The sequence below is a fragment of the Misgurnus anguillicaudatus genome, chromosome 2 (genome assembly GCF_027580225.2).
Source record: "Misgurnus anguillicaudatus chromosome 2, ASM2758022v2, whole genome shotgun sequence".
In the NCBI taxonomy this organism is placed as follows: Eukaryota; Metazoa; Chordata; class Actinopteri; order Cypriniformes; family Cobitidae; genus Misgurnus; species Misgurnus anguillicaudatus.
In genome coordinates, this window is record NC_073338.2 from 36,381,013 (window position 1) to 36,400,103 (window position 19,091).

At 38.7% G+C, this 19,091-nt stretch overlaps 1 protein-coding gene across 6 annotated transcripts in view; it reads right to left on the reverse strand.

Moving 5' to 3' along the window:
- Nucleotides 1-19,091, reverse strand: part of arhgap21b (Rho GTPase activating protein 21b) — a 70,425-nt gene that overhangs the window by 17,394 nt on the left and 33,940 nt on the right. For 5 of the 6 annotated variants that reach the window (XM_055203020.2, XM_055203022.2, XM_073854700.1 and 2 more), the window contains 6 exons: nt 10,820-12,350; nt 4,660-4,806; nt 4,422-4,524; nt 4,295-4,331; nt 2,372-2,494; nt 1,979-2,278 (listed from right to left, as the gene is read on the reverse strand). In XM_055203020.2, coding sequence (XP_055058995.2) covers nt 1,979-2,278; nt 2,372-2,494; nt 4,295-4,331; nt 4,422-4,524; nt 4,660-4,806; nt 10,820-12,350 — 2,241 coding nt within the window. Of the gene's footprint in view, nt 1-1,978; nt 2,279-2,371; nt 2,495-4,294; nt 4,332-4,421; nt 4,525-4,659; nt 4,807-10,819; nt 12,351-13,447; nt 13,828-19,091 lie in introns of those variants that run through there. The other variant, XM_055203021.2, reaches the window with a different exon arrangement.

Below are 19,091 nucleotides of genomic sequence, written 5' to 3' on the forward strand. Positions count from 1 at the left end.
TTACAATCTTTCTAAATAAAATAATACCACGGATGTTGCCTTTGTTATATTACTTGCAGTAATTAAGTATATTATTGTTTTAATAGAGACTCAAATAAATAAGCACAACAAATATTTATTCTGCAAAGAGAAATTTAATATGGCTTTAAAAAGGCTTATGTCTCCTAAAAGTACTGAAAATAAAACACTTCACAGACTTTACTGTATTAATTAAATATACACGCATTCGTATGAAGTATAAAAATTCTTTAGTCAAGAGCAGAGAGTGATTTTATTGAGAGATGAATTAGGTTACTGCAGCTTTAAGACGTGAGAGAGAGATCGCTCTGTTCACGTGCACTGATGACAGGCTGCTGTGTGTGTGGGCGGCGGCTGAACGCAGACAAGCAGCTGTGAGGAAAATAAAAGTTTAAACGCTCAAAACTTTAAGACGCATGCAAATAAGAAACTTTTGGCATGAGGATGCAATTGTCCGTGATAGATATGTGTTGTATACGCTGTTTGATGGGGATGTGAAGACGCCTCGCGCTGTTTACCGGAGCGCGTCCTCATAGAAAATACGCATATCTCTGTAAAGGCAAAGAGAGACATACAAATCTGCACGCTGCACATGAGCAACAGGTTGTAAAAATGCTCGCGCTACGTAAAAAATGTCTTTAATTGCAGCCGCTTTCAGGATCCTTTTGATGACAAAAGTAAACAGAAAGATCGGTTTATGAGATCGGCAGATTTAGTGAGCACCGATCGAGTCATTTAATGCCATTATCGGCCGATAACGATCTGCGGCCGATCGATCGGAGCATCCTTAGTCACGGATGACTTATCGAAACTACGCACCAGTGTTTAAAGTGTGGAGAAAGGGGACTGTTCCACCATTGTTGTATGTCGAATGATACTACTTAATGTCTTTGTGTCAGTTTATTGTTTAAATTGGTCCGCAAATGTGCATTCAATACATGAATCACGTGACCTTTTGAAGTCATTACGCTGGCTTGTCACACAGCCGGAGTAAGAAGAGAAGTTGTGGTTTAAAAGTGCATATTTTTTTATTTTTCTTGTCAAAAATGACAATCGTTTCGCTAGATAAGACCTTTATGCCTCTTTTGGGATCGTTTAGAGTCCTTTGAAACTGCAATTTTAAACTAAATTAAAACTGTTAAGTGTTGGGGTCAAATCCTGGAATGTTTTCCTCAAAAAACATAATTTCTTCTTGACTGAACAAAAGATATAAACAGTTTGGATGACATTGCGGTGAGTAAATTATCTGGATTTTTTTTTTTTAAGAAAATGGACTAATCCTTTAATATTGGCTGTTATTATCTGCTTTTTCTTCAATAATTCTTTAATATTCAGTCTTTCATCTATTTAAAAAATATTTTTTTAAAGACTAACTAAACCCTAAACCAACTTTTTAGTTTTTTAGGGTTTATTAGTGCTGTTCATTGATTTGAGTAACTTTTTTGACATTTGGGTATAAAGTGGTTCAATGCTACAATATATGGTGTAAAAACATCTGAGTGCTGCCCTCTTCAGGTTGAACGGTGGCTACTGCAGTTGAACTTTCCTATTTGATGTTGCGGTACTCCGTGATGTAAGCGATACGACTATACATAAGCAGGTTCATGCTCACCACGCCCTTGTTATGATCTTACCACACACTTGGTACAAGCCTAGTTCGTCCTCTCTCTATCTCCGTTGGGGTCTGCCCATTTTTCTTGCATTTTTCAAATATTCCCAGTGGGTGGAGTCAGGCTCTGACCATGGGTTTAGATACTTTTTAATAAAAGTTTAGTTTTCTAATAACATAAATAAATCTGTTTGGCACAAGTATATTTTTGTCTACGAAAGTACTTTCAACATTTTACCACAACTTTAGATTAAAACGCTCCAAATCATGGCTGTTTCACATTCACATTCAAGGAAAAAACTGATTTGGTTCACCGCCAAGTATGGTGTGACCACTGCTGTGTCTACCAACCTCCTCGTCCAGGTTGCTGTTTGCTTGAATGACTCTGATCCAGGACAGCATGTCTTCCCGGCCCTCTGCCTGAAACAGATACTTGCAGTCTGAAGTCGTCAGCCGCAGAACGTTCTTGCGCTTTGTGTCACTGTAGGAGATGTCAATCAAACAGGCCTTGATGCTGACTGCCTGAGGCTCATCCTCCAGTTGAGAGTTGGCGTGAGAAATCCCCTCCTTTTTGTCCTTGTAGAGATAAAGGGAGTGTCCCCGCAGCACCGCATACATCGGTTTCCATGGCCGCATACCACCGCCAACACGCTATAAAGAGAACAGAGGCAAGCGTTAATATAATCAGAAATGATCACAGTACTGTCGGCAAGTTTTATTACACTGATATGGGATTGATTTTACCTTGCTCTTCTCAGTGTTAAGCTGTCGGAAATGCAGCCAGCCTTCTTTGGTAGAATCGCTGAAGATCTCCGTGGAGGAATCTCTCCTGGAGCTGGAGTCATCAGACTTATGGCCATCTAGTGCCTAGAAAACAAACATATTAACAAACATAAGAAATATTCGTCTGACTTTTTTGGTCAAATAAATATTTTGAATTTAATAGCTTGCGACCTTCATTGTTACTCTGTTCCAAAAACTAAGTGACGAAGCATTAGGTTATGCTAGATTATGGGAAAAATCATAATCCTGATTACTTTGGTAAAAATCATAATCCTGATTATTTATATATATATATATATATATAAACATATATAAACACAACAGTCCAGCAGAACGCGATTCATATTTTCAACATGAGGGATAGTTTCGCTTGAAATGCAATTAACTTTACAAACATAAACAGGATTACTACCTAGTGGTCTAACTTCGGAAGTTCGGACAGATGCGAGAGCGCAGCTCGCTGCACGTGCAAGAGAGAGAGACAGAGAGCCACCATGAAGCAGCTGATTATATTTTAAACAAGAGAGACAGTTTGCCTCAGCTTGCTTAATACGCATAAAACTTTGTGTTTGGACTTTGGACAGATGCGGGAGCGTGTGCACGTGCGAGAGAGGCGCAGGAGTGCAGCTGCTTATGACGCGCTGGATTTATAACACAAAACAAAATGCGGCACATTAATCAAATTACCTCGATTATCTTGTTTTTGCAATCGAAATTGAAAAAAGATGAATTGCACAGCCCTAGGAAGCATCCTAATCAAAACTGATCTGAAGCGCTTTCTATAGACTTCAACTCTGAATGAGTGCTAACTTGTATGTGTGTCAAGTCTCTTGTGTTTTGTGTAACAACTGACTTCAATAGTTTGGTGTCAGCAAGGATAAATATATTAAGTAAAACAGAACACCTGCATTTAAAATTTTCATATTCATATTTTAATCATGTAGGATAAGTTTGGCTTCAATTTCTCTTGAAATGCATAAAACTTTACAAATACTACCAGAATTACTACTTTAACAATCTGATTTCGAAGCGCAACTCCCTGCACGTGTGAGAGACTAATCTAGTAATCATATGCATTTCCAAACATATGCGGCGCTTTTTTTTAGATACCCAGATGTCTGCAGAACTTTGCTCTTCTGCTTTTTATAGGTGCATTTCAATTTATAATCAATTCATAGATGGATTTTTTTACTGTGTTTGTTACTATGCATTAACTTCTCCACAAAGGAAAGATGCATTTTTGGCTTGGGATTTGGGAAAAAGTAGGTATTATAAAAAGAAAGAACAAATAAGCTACCAACATTCCGGAACAGGATCTTAATATTAGGATTAGCCTTAAAGTGCACCAATTTCATTGCATTTCCATATACCGCACATTTTTGTAGCTCCAGATTTCTCTGTCTTCATGAAACGCACAAATTCCCTGATTGGCCAGCTAATCTATACATTGTGATTGGCCTGAACACCTCTGATGTCAGCCGAAAATGTGGCGCTCCTTACCATGTTTGAAAGATTCGGTCACAATGCAATGCTAATAGGAGTTAACTTACAAGCGGGAGGAATTATGATAATGTCGGTTTTGTCTAGATCACTAATACCAGGAAGTAAACTGTTGCCTACAATCCGTGTGTTTGTTGTAGTCCAAGAAAAGAGATTTACGTTGGAAACGATAACTTGCGTCATTGTTTACTTTAAGGTTTGTATATTTTTCATATCGTTAACATGCACTAATACACACCAAACAAAATGTAAAATCGTGAATTGGACCATTGGTGCTCTTTCAGGCACCAATGATTCCTTAAAATGCTTCCTATATAGTTTTGAGAACAGAATATTCTAGTTTTTAAAAAGCAACAAATTCTAAGAGACAATGGGCACTCTCACCTTTTTGAAAACCTTTAGACTTGGTTTACTGGATCGTCTATGGGAATCAAATGAAAACATTAGTCCAAACATCCTCTCATCACATGACAGAATTACATTTTACAAACATCATAATACCAGCACTTACCCGCGGCCTTCATCCCTGTAGCTGTCCAGACCTTCGTCATATGATTTTGAACGCTCCGTTTTTGTTCCAGTTTCTGATCCCAGGATGGCATTTCTTAGAGACTCTACATCCATACAGACACAAATTGAACGTGTCAATAATGCGCACACTTAAGCATGTGCATCAAGTGGACTTGTTAACCCGAGATGACAGTAATTGTTCAAATAAATGCATGAAACAAAGGTTAAGAAATGTTTACCTTGGTCATGTGAGAGTTGTCGGCGCATGTGGGGACTCGGGGTGGTTGGGCTTGGGCTATCAGAGAGCACACCCTGAGTTCCAGATATCACGGCCGATGCAGGAATATGGCTGCCATCACGATCTAAACTGGGGCTGGCTGGCTCATCTGAAATTATAGTAAAAGAGTACATACAGTTTGAGAATAAAGCTACTAAATGAGTCTGTGTGCACATTTGTTAAGGTACACAGCAAAAATAGGCCATTAATACTAAGCAGTTTACTTTCATACTACCTTTAAATTTGTTCAATGTTAAATACTCTAATGTGCCATTAGCTGGATTGCTGATTTTCTGAGTCTAGTGTGAGATTTTATAGAAATATTTCTTGACCGGTCTATAAGTCTCCTGTGAGTGAAGCAAGCTGAATTTTTGACCTTGTTTGATATTGTTGGTGGTGATCCAAATTCAAGACAACCTAAGCAACTATCCTTGAATTATATTCAAACGTGTATTTACTTTTTAAGTAAGTAGCATTTCCTCTTGTCTTGCAAATATTTAAGTGTAAGCAAAAGTCTAGAAACTTTCCTAATAAAGAGGACAATTTTATTTATCTCAGTTTTTGACATGTCCTGCTTTTCAGAGTACTAAAAACTTTTGGGTTCCACTGCAGGTCTCAGCCAAAAAAGGTTGGAGTACAAAGCTGCTCTGTTCTGCCAGAGGGCTAGAGCAGCTAAAATTAAAGCAACTGCCCCAGTTCCTGCATCCTCCAGCGTCTCTAAGAGGGCCACCGGAGAGGTGTGCAAAACTCTCTTTGGGCCTAGCCGAAGAATTCGGAAGTACTCTACACCTCATCCCGCTTCAAGACCCAAGAACATTAATGTTTCAAGAAACAGGCCGGTAGTTGGCAAACATACTTCGTGAATAGGCATGGGCCGGTATGGCATTTTGGCGGTATGATAACCTTTAGGGTTCCCACACCTTAGTTAACTTCAAAATTCAAGGACTTTCCAGGTCCAATACCCTCAAATTAAACGACTTAATGTGGGGACACATTTCAAGTGAGAGCAAGGTGTTACCCTTTAAGATAAATTGTTGCAGTTCCCTTTTTGAGGGAACTCGCGCCGCGTCACTGCAATGACACTTTGGGGACGCCTCCAAGGGTTAGTGCGTCTGAATGTGTATATCAAAATCAACCAATGGTGAGGCTTAACGACAAAGACAGGGTGACGTGGGAGCCAGAAACTATATCGCTATCTAAAATATTTCCAAAGATGGCATTCCAGGGACGCACAAAGTATGGCAAGGGAGACGTTTTCATGTGTCAAACACAACTATGCAAAAAATCATTTTGGTATGAAACAGCATTCGCATACAGAAAATATAAGCATATGATATTATGATATGATATATGATTTTTATGATATTATCCTACACTACACAGGGAATAATATGGATTTTTTTTCCAGAAAACTTCTTGCATAAAATAGATTCAAGCACTTTTAATGACCTGTATCTATGTATGTATTTTCAAAAACGTTCCAGGGCCTTGAATTTTCCCCCCAGATTCAGAAACTTTCAATGATTTCAAGTAGGAACCCTGAACCTTAAGCAAAAATATCACGGTTTCACAGTGTTGCGGTATAGCCATTGAAACACTAAAATGTGTCATTTTCAATGCGTATACAATTAACAACTTGTTCAACTGGACAAAATCTATTTAAGCAAATGTATGCCAGGTAAAAATAAAGCAATTTTAATATTTTCTCAAAAAAAAAAATTGTAACCTAAATAAAATTGTAAAAAAACATTTCTTTATGAACTGAATTAATCAGCTCATACATTAGAAACTGCATCACAAAGTTTTTGTGTTTTTGAAACCTTGACTCTTTAAAACCTCAGTATAACTGGAAACCAGTAATTGGCCCATGCCTACTTGTGAAGCAACAATAAAGCCCTTCAGAGCAATAAAATACAAACAAATCAAGACAATCGATGAGGTAGGTTTAAGTGATTTAAGTTACCCTGGACTATAAAGTGGCAACATTTTGTAACCTGTGTTGAAGATTCGTTAAAAAATTCATTTTCTTGAGCAGTCCTTTAGGCTGCCAATGTTGTTACAAAGTTCACGTCTTTTCAGACTTCTGAAAACATGAACACATGTTGAAAAGCGCTATTTTTAGCCTTTCATTGATAAAACTAAAGCGGCTGATCTCTGCAGTTTCATTTTGCAAGCGTGTGAAAGTTGCGCGATCCTATTTCATCAATTGGCTGAAATATATGAAAAGCTCTAACATATCGTCGCTGCCCGATGAAACTCACGTATGTCCAAAACGGTTACTTTTCAGGAAGTGAAAAAAACACCGTATATCAAAAGCAGTTGAATGTAGCGTTGTCATACTTGGTACGGCATATTTACATGTAACCATATTCTTGCCAGTGTAATGATATAATCCACAGTTGACCAAAATTGAGTTTAAATGGACATGCGTGCATATTTTACAGTAACTGTGATCGATACGTGTTCTTCCGATCATTAATTAGAATGGCCAAGTCGCGTTTCGTATTGACAGATGAATACGCTCAGTTTATTAAATAGCCTACGTCTTGGTTAAATACGCTTACTTTATTTAATATTAATTATAAGTGTATTAAATGTCTCTTGCAAGCTATGAAGGGACAATGAATCAATACACTGACAAAGTCCCTGCAACACCAGCTCAACCGAACAGTGCCAAAGCACCATACCGTAGAAAACAGCAGCGCGTTTCATAAATGATTACAATGAATTTCATTACATATGTACAAGAAAACACACCATCAGCATACAACGCAACATATGTGACACTAGACCACAAAACCAGTCTTAAGCATCGCTTGATTTTTCAGAACATTTTAACCAAATGCTTTCACAAAGTGGTGGGGAAATCCCCAGCGTATAACACCAATGCTAGACAGATACTTTGTTTGCACAGTCCTACCGTAATTAAGTAACTCATAGATGTTAGTCTGGCGTCCGGGGGAAACGTTTACCTCGAAGGAAAGTCATTGTCATGTTTATTCGGCTATATCCAGTGCTGAGCTTCGATGAAACTTTACGAGACCGGCGAGATGCTTCACAGGCGGAAGATATGCGGCGTGATTGACAGCTTTGACACCAAACGGGTACGTGAAAATCAAATGACATGATTTCACAAGTTTTCATTGGCTATTTAGGTATGTGACGCATACTGTATATGGAAATGAACCTGGACATTCAATCTGTCGAAAAATCTCAAAATCGGCAAAATGAACATACGTGAGTTTCATCGGACAGCGACGATATACACACTGTAAAACCTAACAGTCAACTTAACTCAAACCATTTAAGGAAACCGGTTGCCTTAAACCATTTATGTTTTAAAACTAGGGATGCATACCAATTAATCGCGATTAATCTATAGCAGAATAAAAGTTTTTGTTTGCATCGTGTATGTGTGTGTACTGTGTATAATAACTTTGTGTAGTTAAGTGCACACACATGCATGTATATATTTAAGCAATGTTTACATATGTATATACATTTGTATATTTATGTATAATTTATATTATATATAAATATAAATACTTAGTATATAAATATATTTTTTTCTTAAAATTATACATGCATGTGTGCATATTTATATATACATAATTATTATACACAGTTCACACACATATATGATGTAAACAAAAACCTTTATTCTGCTATAGATTAATCGCGATTAATTGATATGCATCCCTATTTAAAACACATACATTTAAGTACTGTGAACTTGAGTCATGTGCAATTATGCATTTATATTTAAGTAGTGTGAACTTAAATATAAGTGCATAACTGCATATGACTCAATTTGTTTAAGTTCAGTACTTGATGCCAATGGTGTCAAGTACTCGCGCACACCTGTAGACTGAACATATGCATGACATGACCATTTTCACAGATTTTAGTTTTTGTCGATAACACAAACGAGAATGATGTTTTTCTAAATTCGAACCAATTTTCAAAAGTTCAGGACTAAAACGCTGTTGTCATTGTAAACCAGGGGTGGGCAACTCCTGGTCCTGAGGGCCAGTGTCCCTGCAGAGTTTAGCTCCAATCCTAATCAAACACAGCTGAAAAATCTAATTGAAGTCTTCAGGACTGTTTGGAAATGACATTTAGGTGTGTTCGATTAAGGTTGAAGCTAAACTCTGCAGGACTGTGGCCCTCGATGCCCATCCCTGTTGTAAACGAACAGCCAAAATGCTTCAATGTTTGGTAGAAAATGTTATCATTTAAACAGACGATAAGACTATATCATTCAGCAAAAACTTTTCACAAGTACAATGTCCCATGAGGTTTAATGATGGTGAAAGGCTAAGATCTGCAACTTTTAGGTTACCAGTCTGGATATTTAACCATATGGCAACCAGCCAAATCACATATGCATTCTCAAGTCAAAATATAGGACAAACTGTCCATTTATACTGCCCTCCAAAGGCTAAGTGCAGTATCTACGCAAACACTGAAACTGAGAAAAATGGCTTTAAAGTTTTTTACACCAGCCAGTCAAACATGTTACTGCAATTTTGGCACACACATTTCTCTGAAATGGGACAAAATTTAACCAGGAGACTTTGTCACAAGACACAACAGATCTCACAAAGCCCATTTTAACCCTTAACTCAATTTTGACCAAATGCGTAGTTACTGCGCTTTCGCTTTGTAGGGCAGTATAACCGCATCATATGGGTTGACCCAGATGTTAATATTTGATGCTACTTGTACAGAGCAATTTTATGAAATTTGCACATGTGAATGGCTTATTGTAGTTGTCTCTGTACAATAAGGTATTATATGAAAGAGCTTTTAAACACCAAAAACTTCCATTTAAAGGGCACAGCAAAAAAAAATTCTAGTACTTTTCAATTATTTTTCTTACCATAATAGTTTCACCTTTAAAACTGACTGACAGATTTTATTTAATCAAACACCACAATACATTTAGTCATTGAAGGCTGTGTACTTTTTAGTATGTCCAACAATGCCATTGTCCATCAAAACCTACAATGATGCCCTGATGTATTCCGAACCCTAAAACTCTTAAACAAAAATACCTAAACGTAACATAATAGCATACAGCAAACATTAGAAATAATGTACAAACAGCAATAGTATTTGTAACACCAGTAAAAGAGGACTATTCAAGATAGTGATGCTGTTCTAGACAGACAACATGCACATCATAAAAATGAGAAACATCTGTTACCAAATATAAAAACTAGAGCATTACAAAAATAATTCATGAGCACTAAAGATTCACCTTAGGACTATTTAAGACCTTAATTGTTATTGATTTACCATCAACAGAAACATTTGGAGTTAACCACTCTAGTATAAAAGCTCTTAAAACCAAAGTCAGGTGAAGTACAATTAAACTGTTAGGTGACTGTGTTGAGACTGCAGCACAATTTTAAACTTTTAAACCATCAATGACAAGTAGGGCCAACTTTTCACTTTTTACAGTGCATTAATTTATTAAACTCTGATACTAATAACTCTACTTAGCTTTTACGTTCACGTATGGCTAGTAACTTTTAAAGTTCTCGCCCAAATTTGAAACCGTAGCAGTACAGAGTTCAGCTGAGGTCCTGTCAGATTTCTCCATGTGATAATAACAATCATAGTGTAGCTATGACTGAAAAATAATTGTTCAAGCCTAACATCAAAGGGTTGATGCACATATAAAAACATAAACTGTAATTCTAAGGCATTACAGTATGAGGGAAGGCCACCTCCACACCAAAAACACCAACATGACTCACACACAGTCACTCCCAGACAACACTTCCAGTACAAATCATCCATACTTTTTATGCCATGAAACAAGATAAAACGGATGATACAAAAGCAAGATTTGCCAATGATAATCCTCTATCTTGACAAAAAATGACTGAAATGAAATTTTACAGTATGGCATGACATAAATTGGATAATTAATAGTGAGAAGCCCAAATTTGCGCATCAAGAAAATTCAGCACACAACACTTTTTCCAACATCGCTGCCTACACACATCCAGTTATTCTTCAAAAATATCTGCACCAGCTCTAAAACAATCTCTACTGCTTGCTCAAGCTTGTTGCTGGGTTGGCGTTACTATGGTTACAATGACTGCACTTACCGATGAAGGGAATGGAGTCAAGTGATTCGTCCAGATTACTGGAGCAGAAGGATTCATGTCGCTCCTCCAATCTCCCCATGTGCATCTCCCGACGTACATCATTGGGCAACCAGCAAACACCACCCCCTGCTGGCTCATCCGTGTCATTTACAGCAAGGATATACGAGGGGTGGCGGAGAGGTTGTGGTGTGCCTTTGCCTGTTGGGGGCTTCTCCCTGAGGACTACACCCTGCACAGGACTGGACCCATTTACCGGTAAATCCCGTGGGTGTGTCCTCTGAGCTGATGCCCCACCCTGTGTCCTCTGAGGGGGCGGTGCAGGACACGATGCCGACCTATGTCCCACAACAGTCTCTTTTCCAGTTTCTGGGCTCTGCATGGTTTCAGGCCTAGTTCTTGATTGGATTGATGGAGAAATAGAACTACGAACATTTTGGTCTTTGGGGGAAGGCTCCTTGGGCTGGTTTAGGCCATTGCGAGGCCGTTCTAGAAAAGCCGAAGTAGGTGGGATGTCCATTCTGGAGCTGTGCTGATGAGAGCCGACAATGCCTCTGATATTCATGCCATACCCTGGGCGGTAAAGGGCGGCCCTTGGCGGAAGAGACTGCCTGCTAGGACGACTCCTCTGGTCTACTCTGGCATACAGCTGCCGGTCCCCTGCAGCCCATGGCACACCAGGAACTAGTTCACCATGTTCCACATAGTCTGAAGAATGAACACGAGGTTTCCGCATGAGGCCATCGGAGGATATACTACGAGGAGGCCAGTCCCTGGCGTGGACTGCTCTCTCTGCCCCACTCATCCTATCCTGTGAGGCGCTGCGTGGAGGAAGCACTGATGGGCCCTGATAGGCCCGGTCATGAGACGTGCTTCTGCGGCGTAACTTATTACCCCAGTTCGGTTGGGGTCCATAGTGAGGTCCACTGTGGACACTTTGGGAGGCAGCTCGCAAGCTGTCTAAACGTTCCTGAATAGTCCGACTGTAAGCATGGAGACCTTTATGATCAATATATTCCCGGTACGTCTGATAAGTTCGCCAGTCAATGTTTTGGTGAGTAGCAGTGGATGCAGGCAAATAGTGTGTAGGTGGAATGGCATAAGGATCCCCATGGTAACCTGAAGAGAACATGTCGACTTTACGAGGGTGGAGGTACGGCGGGCGACCACCAGACACCGTACCAGGCCTTGCTCTAACCAGCATTGGATCTATTAGACCATAGTCCCCCCTATGACCCATACGGCCCATGTGAACATCAGGAGGTACGACCACCGTCCGAACACTTTCATTGCAAACACACACCGCTGTCTGCGTCTTTGGAATTGTTGGTGGAGGTGAAGGAGGTACTGGTATCTCCACACGGTATCCTAAATCAGATGGTAAACCCCCCGGGGCTGAGGTCTCAGTGGCCTGGGCCATCCCGGGGGGCTTGGAGTCTACTCGGGGGTAACATACAGGTGGTGGTTCAGGGATATGGCGGGCATTTCCACTGTACGCATCATGACCCTTAAGGTAGGCATCCTGGGAATAGGCCTGTGGAAGACAGAAGGTAAATTTAAGCTTAAATATAATGTAAAGTATACTAGTGAGAAAACTTCATATTCATGATGACTTCCTACAAATATTCTGTTATGTGGGAGGATGGCATTACAGTTTGCATGTGGGAGTTTGACAGGTCATAAGCGTGAGCAAGTGCTGGAGAATTCTACAATAACCATTGCAATAGTCAACGCTAACAGCTTAGTACAGACCAAAAAATAAACAGTTTATTTAAGCCTATTATGATGCTGGAAAGAAATCAGGTAACAAGCCACCATTTCTCCTACTGAGATATCAAAAAGGATCTATATGCAGCCCAAAACAATCCTAAACAAAAATGTATTCAAAGTAACAAGAATGTTACATTTACTGACCGTTCGGGTCACCACACGAGACCGAATGGAAACGGAAGTCAGAGGTGAACGAATGCCCTGGTTAGCAACGGCACAGAATCTGACCTCCGTAATCATTTTAAAATCCACCATCCAGGATAAACTATAAACTATTACCACAACATTTCAGTTAAAGCATGAGCAATGTCAGATAAAAAAGACCAGGTTCCATTTTGTTTGTCTTATTTGGTAACAACTGCTTGCTTTCAAAACATGACAGCTACTTTATTCGTTGCATGGAAGTGGACTTTCAACCCATCATATGGGTTTACGTTCCTTTTCTCCAACTACATAAAACAAATCTGATATCAGGTGTAGGGACCTTTGCCTCTCATGAAATGCCACAAATGGCGTGAAGTTACACAGGCCAAAGTTCTTCATTGGAAAGGAGGGGAAAAAATGAAAGAATAAAAAGGGGCGAGGCACAGCAAACATGCCAGCTGAAAATAGCCGAGCACCCACAAGCCTGAATCAAACAGGTCACATAATCTTTACGCTGTTACGATTGAGACGTGCAACACTCTTCACGGTACTATGCTTAGCGAGAAGAGGAATGTCATGACAGTAAGATGAAAATCGTACCGTTATGACATGCCTTTTTTATCAATCAACCACCAACTGGAAAATGACAACATCCAATGACATTCATAAATTAAAAAATAACCAACATAAATGTAACATTTATGCTTATCTGCTTACCAAACAAGTGATTTCCAGCAAAAACTGCAGCCATTACATCACAAACCAAGGAGAGAGAAAATGGAAAGTATAAAAGATCAACACATCCAAAACCAATAGTCTGCAAGCAGGCGGTCTCTGTTACTGTAAATATTTCAGTTAAGAACGCAAAAAATGCACAAGAACGGCAATGCTGCCGGTGAGGAGGGACCGTGGGAAGACTGTCACATCAGTGATGCCACCTGCTCGTTCTCGTCGCTCCCCGTCGAAGTGGGGGCTGAGGTGCTTGCAGCCTGCCTCGCGTAGTAGCGATCGGTTCTCCATCTCTCTCCTCTCCATCCATCCATCCGCAGACAGATTACTCCCAGATCACACACACTCCCGCCCTTCCAGCTAGCGTGTCCACTCGCTTGTTCCCACCCTCCCTTCCCTGGAAAGCTGTAACCATTCACATGTCAGAGGCAGATGCTTGATTATACATTCAGCTCAGATGGTACAGCTTCCCCCTCCCTTCCCTTTCCTCTCATCAGCTCGTGCCACTGCCTGATAGACTAACCTGTACAAAACACGGAGCAGTCAGCTGACTCCAGCTGATCTAATCTGGTCTTTCCTGCCTCTTTCTGTCTTTCTCTCCATCTATCGCTGAAATCTCTTAGCTACGGCACGCTGTAGAATCCTTACTACGTCAGATCAACACTGTTAGTGTGACTAATGTCACCAAAGCCCCTGGATGGATTAATCCTACAGCGAGCTAAAAAACCCTGTTGAGACAGGGCACAGCACTCGTGCTTGCGCAAACACACATATGCTACACACTCATACAGATTAAAATGCCATTACAAAATCAAATCATGATACATTTAAATGTACAATAGGTTACGTAGTAATTTGGAGAATGGCCTCTAAGTAATAAAAGCATTTTTTTTTAATCAGCATAAGAATAACGTGTACTGTAATGCTGTCAAAATAATGTACTTCAGTAACCTATTGAGTATCACCCACTAAGTGTGTTTACATGCACAAAATCAAAACCCGTTTACATGCAAATCAATAAACCGGCTATGACTGCGTTTACATGGGATTTGTAGATTTGTCAGGTTTTTTGAAGGTAGTGATGTCACCACCTATAATCCAAATAATAATTCAAAAAGCCTGCAAGAAATCTGTCAAAATCTACACTGTTGTATCTTTTCTCCATAAGAGTCCCCAACAACAGGTGTACATGCATGCAAGATCAAAAAACACGTTTGATGTTTTATAATATGCATCTAATTTTTCCTTATTTCCCAACGACTCTCAAATGAATCGTTCGAAGATTCATCTTGCCAAACCCCTCCTTTGCATGGCGCTATTCTGCTCTGATTGGCCCCAGTTGCACATTGTTTACAATGAAAAGGGACTACAGTGTTTGGTGCTTGCATCTTTCTCGTTCTTTATTATAATGACACAGTTATATAAATAAAGCTTCAAAAGGGAAAGTTGCTAAACACTTACGTTAGCGAACCAAGACCACAGCTTGATAGTAAACACCCAAACAATAATGTTATATGCGTTAGCCAAACGGACACAGCAGTACTGCGAAAGCACTGGATTTTGTAAACCAACGTATCTGCTCTATCTTTCATTATGACTCAAAGTAATAAGAATGGCAGATATTCTATATTAATCAACTCATTTGTAGACAATAGACCTTTTACGCACTTTCGCATTTTTCGACTGGAATACGTCAACAACGTGTATTACAACTTCCTGTTATCTTAGCGGCAGATACGAAAAATAGTCAAAGTGTCGCATTTCTATCTTCAAGGCTGTTTACTTCCAACCAGAAACAGCCCTACCTTTAGTTTATAATAGTTTATAATAGTATATAATAGTAATAGTAAGTGAAGAAAGTGCCGCAGCAAGAAGAGTGAACATGCAAGAACGGGAAACTTTTGCCAACCGGCATTCTGTCTGTATTAAGACCTCCAGTTTGTGAGGCTCCTGGCTCTCTCTCATTGATCTGAAGCATCTACCTCTCAGTCTCACTACTACCTGTCCCTGTAGTATTTGATACTTTAACCACATGTAACAAGAAAACATTGCGTGTTATCTCTCATATAGAAATACACAACTTTGCAGCAGACTGCCAATAACATTTACCTAGTACAGCAGGTACACCAAATTACTGGTTGAAATGTTAATCTCATGCCATCTCACTTAAACATAACTTACACACGACATATTCACTGCGATGTGTTAAATCTTATATTACAAATTCACAACCCCTAGATTTACAATTAACGTAAACGGAGTTATAGCCGGTTTTGTAGCTAAAGCTTACCTTGAAAAATGTGGATAAACTCCGCGTGGAAGAATATATCCCTTATCCAGTTTGTTCCCTTTAGTGGACGAATGTATACCCACACTCTTCACCACATCAGCGCTGGTGAACTTTGGTAGACAAGTTGGAAACACTTTAGCTGCCATTTCTCCACCAACAACAAAGCTTATACCGGAATTGCGTTTACGTTTTGTTGACGTATTTCTGGTTTTTGCATAAATGGTCTATAGCGGCTGATTGCAGATTAGCAGAACTATAAACGTGAGTTAGCCGCTTAGTTTGATGCTGAGTAAGACATTAGCTTGAGTGCACATAACGTATTGTACAAAACTACATATTTAGCACGTTCAACAGAACCTAAAAGCAACAATTATAAAATCATACAGGTAGTGATTCGGAGAGAAGCAATCTGGTCCAATTAAACTAGGTACTAACGCATCCTTAATGGTTTAACACGGTTTAAAAGGTAAAGAAGCTGTCATAAGTGACTGTGGTGGTATCGTAGATTAATTTAAACTACTGATTGTTCACAGCCTCCTCCTTTGGAGGTGAAAATTAACAGAATTCGCTTTCACAGGACAGAGAGAAGACAGCATCTTCTCCACGTGACGTAGTCCACAGGGTTCATGTATTCAAGAGACTACGTAAATCGCATTGCAACGCATGCCGTAGCAACTTTACGGAAAAGTGATTCGAACTTGTTCCAGTGACTTTCTTCAGTTATGATTCCCTTTTAGCTATGCAACTTTTGCAGACTGTTTATATTCACTTACAACTACATGGCACGCTGCATGAAAGGAAATTTTAGCAATGGCATAATACATGCTCTGTAATTAAATTTCACAGTTTCTCCATCAACTGCATGAGTTGAGAGCAGACTTTCATGTGTTACTTTACGTTTACTTCTGCTTGTGACGTTTATCTTTTACATGCTTATTATTGGTTTAGAAAAAATTTTGTTATTTGTTTAGTTTTATGTGTTTCATGCAAGCTGAGGCAAACTATCCCTTTTGTTTCAAATATAACCCGCTGCACAAAAATCCTCTCTCGCTCGCGCGTAACTTACGTGCAGAGAGCTGCGCTCTGTCCAAAGTCAGATCATTAGGTAGTAAATAATCCTGTTTATGATATGCATTTCAAGGAGTTGAAGCAATACAGCCCTCGTGTTTAAAATATAAATTGCATTCCGCTGGGCCGATGTTTTTAAATGCACCTCTGAGAGTTTTTTCCCCCGCTTGGCAAGCCGACCAGACATGACATGGGGGCGTGGCAGCATCGACGATCCCATTTTTTAATTCGAAGTTCGAGGTTGTGACTTAATTTCGAAAAAGCAACAATACTGGAATTATGCAAGTATAAATTTAGCTATTTTTGAGTGAACTCATATCAGTCATATCTGCCTTTAGAAGGCTATAGCCAATATGCAGATGATTTTAAATTGATCAGAAGTTGGTCAATAAATACAGCAAATACATTTGCTACTTCTCCATCTAATATAGTATATTTTACACAGCAAAATTATTTTTTAGGCAAAATGAAATACACCACCACAATAAATAAACTACCTTCAATATTAAAAGAACACAAGAATATCCAAAAGATAATTATTTCTTTGAAAATTCAGATTCAGACTAAGTAGTTACTACACTGCTGTCTGCACACGAAACACCAGAGCTGCTTTGAGCCTTTGACTACAGCCACAGAGTTCAAACGATGCTTACAACAGTAAATGGCACGCATTAAAAGTTAATCTGAAGGGCAAACAAATGAGTGCAGGACTCAATGTGCTCACTGAGTGGACTGAAAGTATGGACAGAATTGGAAACCATGAAAAATCTGTGATCTGGACAATCTGGAGTAATCTTTATAATACTAAACCCATCTTAAAGAGCACCTATTTCATTGCTAAAAACATTATTTTGTGTATTTGGTATAATACAATGTGTTCGCGTGGTTTATAGTTAAAATATTTATATATATATATATATATATATATATATATATATATATATATATATATATATATATATATTTTTTTTTTTTTTTTTTCAAATAACGTATATTTTTGTAGCCCAAGATCCATGCCTTCCACAAACACATTGATTTTGTACAAAACTCATCGATCTGAAAAGCGATGTGTCCCTGAATGGCTAGCTAATCTGTATGTTGTGATTGGCCTAAATACCTCTGACATCAGCCGGAAATGTTACGCTCCTTACCGTTTTTAAAAGATCTGCTTACAATGCAATGCTGACAAAAGTTAATTTACAGGCTATAAGTCAAAGTGGGAATTATGATAATGTCGGTCTTCTCTACATCACCAATCCCAGGAAGTAAACTGTTGCCTACAATCCGTGTGTTTGATACTATTTGAAATTAAAAACTGATTCCTCTTAACTTATGGTGAGATTCTTGATTACAAAAGCAAAAGGCAGATTAAAGTTAAAAAAAAAGGATATATAAACTAGGGGTGTAATTCGGACAGTTCATTGCGATGCGATACAATATCAATTTTCTCCGCCGGCTGAGCGATATTTCGCATATATCCGATGCATCACACGCTTATTCGATGTATTTACATTTTTATTTGATTATTTATCAATATTTTTATGTTACGTGCCTAGTTAAGAAGTTACATTTTTAATAACTTACAAATGCAACCAAAATATATAACATGAACATTTACTCTTTGAAAATGGCACAATCTCTGTCCCAATTGGAACATTTACAACTTCAAACTAACTATACTCTTTTTTTTTTTTTTTTTTTTTTTAAATAATAATGAGGTGCAAATTGTCACATAAAATCAAGCTTATGATGGCAACAGTCAAAGTCTTCCAGTATTTTGCGCCAAAATGTGCAATAGTGACAATCATTGAGGTAGAAAAAATAAATTACATTAAAAATAAATAAAGCTGATAAATCTGTCACACATGTCATACAGTCAAACAAGTGCTGCAGTGGTCTCTTTTGAGAGATTCTTCTTAAAAGAAATCTGCTGATTAACATGTTCAAGAGAGAAAACACTGCGTTTTGCATGGACAACACCACTTGCAATGCTACACATGCTTGTCTTCTGTCTCTTTCACTGTGTTTTCGGTGCTAAAACAGCTTTGTTGCTGCATCACATTCACTTGCTGACACTAGCAGACAAAAATAAACGAAAATGTGCGCTTTGGCGAAAATGCATAGATGGACGTCAAGGAATAAAGACATGAATTGTGTCAAAATAAAGGTACTTTATATCAATATTTCATGTGTTTCATCGATACATTGATGTATCATTAGAAATATAAATCAATGTATCAATCCATATCCATGTATCACATCTAAAGGTGCTTT